Source organism: Microtus ochrogaster, assembly GCF_000317375.1.
Source record: "Microtus ochrogaster isolate Prairie Vole_2 chromosome 14 unlocalized genomic scaffold, MicOch1.0 chr14_random_1, whole genome shotgun sequence".
NCBI classification, from domain to species: domain Eukaryota; kingdom Metazoa; phylum Chordata; class Mammalia; order Rodentia; family Cricetidae; genus Microtus; species Microtus ochrogaster.
Genome location: NW_004949096.1, coordinates 35,646,595 through 35,654,936, shown reverse-complemented (window position 1 = coordinate 35,654,936; position 8,342 = coordinate 35,646,595). Strand labels below are relative to the sequence as shown.

At 46.3% G+C, this 8,342-nt stretch overlaps 1 protein-coding gene across 1 annotated transcript in view; it reads right to left on the bottom strand.

Annotated features, from left to right (window-relative positions):
* The window catches only part of Stard7 (StAR related lipid transfer domain containing 7), a 31,033-nt gene extending 23,890 nt beyond the window's left edge, over nucleotides 1-7,143 (bottom strand). The window contains exon 1 of the mRNA XM_005364431.3: nucleotides 6,491-7,143. Coding sequence (XP_005364488.1) covers nucleotides 6,491-6,789 — 299 coding nt within the window. The 5' untranslated portion in view covers nucleotides 6,790-7,143. The remainder of the gene's footprint in view (nucleotides 1-6,490) is intronic.
* Between the last annotated feature and the right edge of the window lie 1,199 nt (nucleotides 7,144-8,342).

Genomic DNA, 8,342 nt, shown 5'->3' with positions numbered 1-8,342 from the left:
GGATTAAAGGTGTGCACCACCACTACCTGGCTATCAGTCCACCTTCTTGATGAAGAGTAAAATTTTGCTTTGTTGAGACACTTAATTAGAGTGGTGATCTCTTTCTTTGCCACTCCTGACTTATTTCTAATACAAAGCTCAAAAGTTAAGAAATGCTATTTTCAACACGATGTGGCTGCTCTACTCATGAACGTACTACAGCTGTGGTAACCTGCAGAAGATCAAGTCAGGCAACATTCCTGTATGGACAGGTGGGAGTTCATGAAGTCCCAAGGCAGGCAGTTTATGGCTGCTGAGGGAGAGGGAGTCATTGTCTTCTGGAGTTGCTCAAGCTCTGATGAATGGTCTCACAATCGCATCCATGCAAGCAGTACTAACTAGACTTAGTGGGTCAAGGGGAAAAAGTGGTATCCTAGTAGGTTCTAGAGGGAACAGGACAGCAGAGGTAGGAGCAGATATGATCAAGATACAATGTATACATACATGTTTGAAGTTGTCAAAAAATAAACAAAACATGTCTTGTATCTTATAAACAACTTTAAATAGTAAACAGGAAAGAAAACCTGCTGGTTGACTGCAAATAAAAGGGTGCAATTCAAGACTGAGGCCAGCCATGGGTGTAGCCTAACACGCCTGACCTGCATTACAGCACTTGGGAGGCAGTCAGAAGGAAACTTTGAGGCCGCTTCAACTGTTTGAATTACACAGTAAGTTTGAGTTACATAAGATCCTGTCTCAAAAAACAAAACAAAACAAAAAAAAAAATAGGGTAATAGTGTTTATGTAGTGTATACAAGTCCTGGGTTTGAGCCCCAGCATTGAACAACAAAAGACTAGGAAAACAGCAATTACTAACATACTGAAATAAGGGTAACTCCTACAGAGTTAATGACATGAATTTTCTTTTATTCTCTACAGAAACAAATCACAGTATACTCTAATAATCTATCTTTATTTCTGCCGCCTTTGCTAAATAATGAATCTCTTTTGTTCCAACTCCTAGTATCTCTATGGTAAGTGTAAATAGTCAACAAGCATTTGTTGAATAAACTGAGTAAATGAAAATACAGTAGACCTCAGTAATTCAAATTCTTACAGTAAAACATTACATTAATATGCTGCTTTCAAAGCTAAAAACACACCAGGAGCAATGTCACATGTTTGTTATCTCAACATTAAGGAAACTGAGGTAGAAGTATTATGATCAAGGTCATCTTAGACCATAGGCCAACCAGGGCTATATTCGATGCTTTTTAAAAAATGAAAAAAAGGAAGATTCAAACTTAAATTATTGGCAATGCAAGACTAAATTTTTGGGCAATTTAGCAGTTCTTGAGAGCAGTCTGTAGTAGTTCTAGCTCTAAATCCAAATGACTGTGTGATATTATAAGATTTCATTTTACCTGTAAAGTGAAGACATCTTTTCTTTTTATCGTTTGGTTTTGTTTTCAAAGACAGGGTTTCTCTGTGTAGCCCTGGTTGTCCTGGAACTAACTCTGTAGACCTGCGCTCAAACTCAAGAGATCCACCTGCCTCTGCCTAAGTGCTGGGATTAAACAGGGATGGGCCACCACGACCACCCAGCAAGACATCTTTTATTTTGAAGGTTCTCATTAACTCTAGAATTCCAAATTATGAGAATTTTTTTAAACTTTAGACTCAGGTAACAAGATTTATATTGAGCCAGGCATGGTGGTGTTCACGTTTAATCCCAACACTAGGGAGGCAGAGGCAGGTGTATCTCTGAGTTCAAGGCAGCCCTCAGAATGAATTCCTGGACAGCTGGGGCTATACAGAGAAACCCTATCTGGGGTGTGGGGTAGTCTCATCATTTTTTTGGAAAGTTTATAATTAGAAGTTGCAAAATGTAATGCAAGGCTATCCCTGCAAAGGTGTAAGTATAGGAATATGGGCTGCATCTTACTAATGCAGGCAGTTAGATCTTGCAGAAGAGATCAAGAGCACAATCACACAATCACAGCACCACTTGCCTAGAGAACAATTCCAGGCCTGACTTGGAAAGAAGTAAGGGCATTGTTCTTGACATTAAAGCATTCTTCTGAGACAGGGTCTCTCTATGGAACCGTGGTGTCCTGGAACTTGCAATGTAGATCAGGCTGGCCTCTACCTAGCTCACAGAGATACACTTGCCTGTGGTTCCAGAGTGCTGGGACTAAAAAGGCATGTTCTTTAGAAATGCATTCTTAAATATCAAGCTCCATTCCTGAAGGAGAGAAGCATAAATCTGTTTCCCCTGGTAAACAACAGGGACTAGGGCTGGTGATACAGCTTAGGGTGGGTGGTGGTGGTGACACCTTTTTAATCCCAGCGCTCAGAGACAGAGGCAGTTGTCACTGAGTTTGAGGCCAGGTCTACAGCAAGTTCCAGGACAACCAGAGCTATTCTTGTCCAACAAACACACACATATACGTAAGGCCCTGAGTCACTCCCCAGCACCTCACAAAACACATATATACTGGCACATATCTGTAATCGCAGCACTCAGGAGGTATCAACAGAAGAATATGATGTCCAAGGCTATCCTTACACACAGAGTGAGTTCAAAGCCAGCTAGGCTACAGCATCCAGTATACATGCACTCTTGGAAAAGCACAGTATGAAAGACGGAGGAAGACTTGACCATTACTGCCCTGCAGAGTTTCAACTGACAAAACACACAAGAGGGACAAACAGTATCATAGATAGCATGTGGAGAAAGGAAACACCTCTTTCCTATGTATCTAATCTTGTTGGGACAGGATAAGTGTCTAAACCCATCTAAGAAGACCTAATAAGAGAGAAAAGGGCAGAAGAGATTATTCCTGAAATAGTAACAAATCTGCAGATTACATTAGTACAAGGATCAAGGAGAGAGTCTGCTTTCCTCTCTCCAAAATATTTGAGAAAGGGAAGCTGTGACGACTAAGGAAATCGGAGACACAATGGAACAGAGTAAGCTTACCAACACGTGATTCAGTTAGAGCACCGGTCTACCACAAACCAGGGACCCAGGCTCCAGAATAATTCTGGTAGGGCCACCCCCGCAAGTAGGGATTTCAACACAACTGCTTCACCTAACAAAATCTCCTGAAATTCCACACTACTGTCGAGATTTAGAGACTTTTGGCTCTACATAGTGGCACATGCCTTTAATTCCAGGGTTTGGGAGTCAGGTTGATCTCTATGACTTCAAGGATAGCCTGGTATACATAGTGAGTTCTAGGACAGCCAGCGTTACATAACGAGACCATGTCTTGAGACAAACACACAAATAAAAAAGCAAACAAAACAGAAATAGGGATTTTCAGTAACTACTAATTTGAAACAGATCTCCAGAAATGGAGAAATCATCAATTTTCCTTGTGAAAATTTACTAACACTAATTTCTCATTAACCAGAATTACTCAAACTTTTAGAGTAGTGATCTGTAATTTTTTTAGAGTTAATGGAACATTTCCTCCTAAGTTTTTCTATTTCCTAACATCCTTCCTCTTTCTGTTTCTGTAACTTAAAAAAAAAAGTGAAAAAGAAAAACTGCTGTATTTTTCCATGAGATTTGTCCTAGTCTGACAGAACACAGGTTAGCACCAGTAACAGTCCACAAACTTATTTTGCTTAAGAAGCCAACTGGATGAAAATACTAAAAAGTATTTAGAGAACTGACTTCAGTACCAAAGAGATGGCTCAGGGGGTGGGGCACTTGCCCCTACACCTGAAGACCTGAGTTTGATTCCAGGGTCCCACATGACAGAAGAAACAACTCCCACAAATTATTCTTTGACCTCCACACAAAGGCTGTAGTGTTTAATAGCAACACACCCCATACACGCTAATACATACATGTAATAAAAATATAAAAACAGAAAGATCTATTTCTTTTGCTTAGTTTTGAGACAAGGTTTCTCTGTAGCTTTGGTGCCTGTTCTGGAACTAGCTCTTGTAGACCAGGCTGGCCTCAAACTCAGAGATCCACCTGCGTCTGTGTCTCTGCCTCCCAGCATTGCCTGGCTTGAATCATTGCTACATCAGCTGTAGAAATCATTTTGTTAGTATGTCCCCTACCCCCATGTGTGACAGACAGGATCTTATTCTATAGCCTAGGCTGTCCCGAAACTCACGTTATAGCCTATACTGGCCTCAAACTAGGAACAGTCCTCCTCAGGCTAAATTCAAAAGGTTAAATAAGATTGCTAAGATTGGATTTGGTAAGATGTTTTCTTTCTTTTTTTTTCTTTTGAGAAAGGGTCTCTATGTAGCTCTGGGTGTCCATGATGAACCTCACTATGTAGAACAGGCTGGCCTCAAACTAACATCTCCTACTGCTTCTGTCTCCCAAACACTGGGGGTTAAAGGTATGTGCCACCATACCCAACCTCTAAGAGGTTCTTAAGCACCAAAAGGCTAGGAAGCGAGGCTATTCTTTCCTCATTAAACAAATCAAATCAAATCACGTAAGAGAAAGCACAGGCTGCAGCTCCAGGTGTGACGACAGTCAAAAAGAGACTCGAGTGTAGTGGCTACACCTGCAACCCCAGCCCTACGAAGGCTGGGGCAGAAGAACTAAAGTTCAAGGCTGTTAGGTGAAAAGTGGCCAGATCCCACCTCAAAAAACTGAGGGGCAGAGGATCTCTGTGAGTTCAAGACCAGCCTGGTCTACAAGAGCTAGTTCCAGGACAGGATCCAAAACCACAGAGAAACCCTGTCTCGAAAAAACAAGAAACAAAAAAACAAAACAACAACAACAACAACAAAAAAAAAAAAACTGAGGGGGTGGGGCACAAATTACTAAGTAGAAAAGAATATTAAGAATTACCAAAATGGCTATCATGCTTTCATTCTTTAACGTGTTTATACATAGACTCGTTTGTAATTATGACTTAAGTCCTCTTTGGAGATGGGTTGTGGTGTTTAATCCCCCTCAGGAGCCTGGTCTACAGAGTGAGTTCTAAAACAGCCAGAGCTACACTGAGAAATTCTGTTTCAAAAAAAGCAAAACAAAGTCACCTTTTTTGTCTGCAGCCATACTACCCTGAACACACTCAACTATTATAAAAGCCATCTTTCTTGCTAAGAACACAGTCCCAGTTTTTTTTTTTTTTTTTTTGGTTTTTCGAGACAGGGTTTCTCTGTGGCTTTGGAGCCTGTCCTGGAACTAGCTCTGTAGACCAGGCTGGTCTCGAACTCACAGAGATCCGCCTGCCTCTGCCTCCCGAGTGCTGGGATTAAAGGCGTGCGCCACCATCGCCCGGCCACAGTTCCAGTTCTTAAGAGAGACTAGCATTTGTTCTCAATTCAGGATTGCACATATCACTGGTTGACATTTGAGTATTATATATCCCAAATAGGTCACACTATAAACTTTACTGTTCTGTTCTCATTTTTAACGTAGCAAAAACAGTAAAACAGGTTCTCTCCCTGTTTAAGAAATATTTGGAAGAAATAGACTCTGGGTTGTTGGGGGGGGGGGGTAAACACGGGACGACGGACAACAGGCCTTGGACGGTGGTGGTGCACGCCTTTAATCCCACCACTCAGGAGGCAGAGGCAGGAGAATCTCTGTGAGTTCGAGGCCAGCCTGTTCTACAAGAGCTAGTTCCAGGACAGGCTCTAAAGCTACAGAGAAACCCTGCTCGAGAAACAAAAAAAAAAAAAAAAAAGTGAGGGGCAGGTGAGGGCACAATATGAGAGTATCTATTTAAAGGTAATATAGAAACACTGTAAAGCAGAAGCATTTACCTTTTAGGGTTATCTGGGAATGATAAAGTCAGAACTACAGACTAACAAAAATAAATGCCAATAAGCTTTTCCACAGACAAAGCCTAATGTCACAGTATTCGACGAATTCCAAAGCAGCAAAAATGTAACCTAACTCTTACACGTTAGAATGTCCGAGGTACTGTTTTGTGCCAACAGGCAAACACCTCCCAGCTTCTTAAATGTGCCAAGACACAAGTCACAGTGACAGAGGCTGGCCGCGCAAAGCCCGAGTCCCATCTGGATTGCAGTCATTTTATAAATGGCAAGATGTATCTTTTTCTCTCTCTCTCTCTCTCTCTCTCTCTCTCTCACACACACACACACACACACACACACACACACACACACACACACGCACACCCTTGGGCTTATTTTAAAGCCCGATTTCAATGTGCGCTTTTTTGGGGGGTATGCTGATTACCAGAAAAACAGCCTCTATACCTTAGATATCTAATTTGGTTTTGGAATATTTCTTTAGTGCCATACTACCCATTAGAAGGCGCCCCTCCACGCCCCCGCTTCCAGTTATTTTTAACCTGACAAATGGAATTAACAGACAAGAGGCAATAATTTTAGCGTGGTGCTAAAACGGGTTCAGTCCGTTGCATCGTCACTCAAAAGACCACCGGGCAAACGGGGCACTGACGACAGGGCAGGACCCGAGGTGCCCACCAACCTCTCCCCAGGCCCACCCCTCTCGACCTAACAAGGGTCGTCACTGCAAGAGGCTCACCTCTGCAACTCCTCCTCCTGGATCCTCTCCTCGTCCCACACGAAAACACCGGCGAGCGCCGCCATCAAGGCAGAGGCATGGCCGGGAGGGCCGCGCAGCCGGCGCCAGAGGCGTCCGAGCAGGACGCAGCGCGAGCTCTCCGAATACAGGCGACCGTAGAGCTGCGCGATCTGCTGAGCTCGCCGCACGCGCAGGCCCGTCACGAAGCGACACTGATTGGCCAACACCGCCAGAAGGCCCCCGCCCCGCGCGCCCGCCAGCCAGGCGGCCAGGGTGGCCGGGGGCCTCCGCGGGAACATTTCGGCCTCTGCGGGACCCCGCGCCTGCCGCTAGGGCCCCCCGGAGACGAAGGGCCGAGAAGCCGGACTGTCCGCTTACTTCCCTTAACTGGCCGACCCCGAGGCGGCCTCACGCTCCCGAGGCCAGGAGCCAGCCCTCATGCCTCTCTGCAGAAACCGCTGAGGTAGCGCGGATTCGGAGGAGAGCGCCGCTGCACGAGGCCTCCTCGCTCCTGGCGACCCGCTAGTCTGCGTGTGCGGAAGCTCCCGGGTCCCCGCATCCGGTGCGCGGGAAGGAGAGAGGTGGGCGCCCCGGGCCGCAGCAGCAGAGGTCCCGAGCGCCCGTGTCCGCCCCTCGCGCCGAGCGCGCGCAACCCAACCCGGCTCCCCTGCCCGCACTCTGATTGGACGCAGCCCAGAGACCCGGGCGCTCATTGGCCGAGCCGAGTGTTCCTCCGCCCTTGCCCCAGGCCGCTAATTAGCAAGCTAGGTGGCGCGGCGCGATGGCCCGTCAAGGGCGCCCGAACAGTGACCCTCGGACCCCGGCGCGGCCGCCATTTGGGGACGTCCCCGACCGCTCGCCGGAGAGGCGCGGTCAGGTGTGCTGTTTCTTTGTGCTGAGCGGCCCGCCCTGTTGACCGTCTCCACAGTGCAGGGAGGGGCGGGTCTGTACTATGGAGGGCGGTGCACACCCTACGTGAACAGGGACCTGCGGGCCTGGGGTCAACTGCCGCCGGGACCTTCCGGGACCTCCTCGGCGGGATTCTTCAAAACCTCCTGAGCAGCTGCAGCTGGGACGCTGCAGGTTCGGGGTTCCGGCTCCGAGAGAGTAACAGGGGCCCATCCTCAGGGCCGAGGAACACCTTGTAGAGAATGCCACAAGGGCAGGTGACCTGTTGCTATCTGAAAATGCGCTAGGCCTTGCCTTCCAGTCTCCGTTTGACTCAAGGAGGCAACAGGGTGGGAAAGTAAACAGGTTTCCCAAAACCTACTTTGCCTGTGCAACCTAACGGTTTCTTTTCTCTCTTTCTTTTTTCTTTTTCTTTTTTGGTTCTTCGAGACAGGGTTTCTCTGTAGCTTTGGAGCCTGTCCTGGAACTAACTCTTGTAGACCAGGCTGGCCTCGAACTCACAGAGATCCACCTGCCTCTGCCTCCCGAGTGCTAACGGTTGCTATGAGTCCTAATGGAGTCTCTGGATGCATCACTATTCTTAAATGGGGCGTGGTGGCCCCTGCCTCTTATCCCAGCACTCTGGTGACAGAGACAGGAGCATTGCTTCTCAAAAGTGTGTCTCAAAAGTAAATAAGTCAGCTGGAGGAGGTGGGATGGCGCACGCCTTTAATCCCAGCACTCAGGAGACAGAAGCAGGCGGATCTCTGTGAGTTTGCAGCCAGCCTGGTCTACAAGAGCTAGTTCCAGAACAGGCTCCAAAGCTACAGAGAAACCCTGTCTCAAAACAAACAAACAAAAATAAATAAGTCAATAAAAATTTTATGTCCAATCTTAAAATGATAGTGATAGCTGTCTCCCAAGAAGCTTTACACGAAGTTGCTTCTGTGTCATCGTTTTTTAA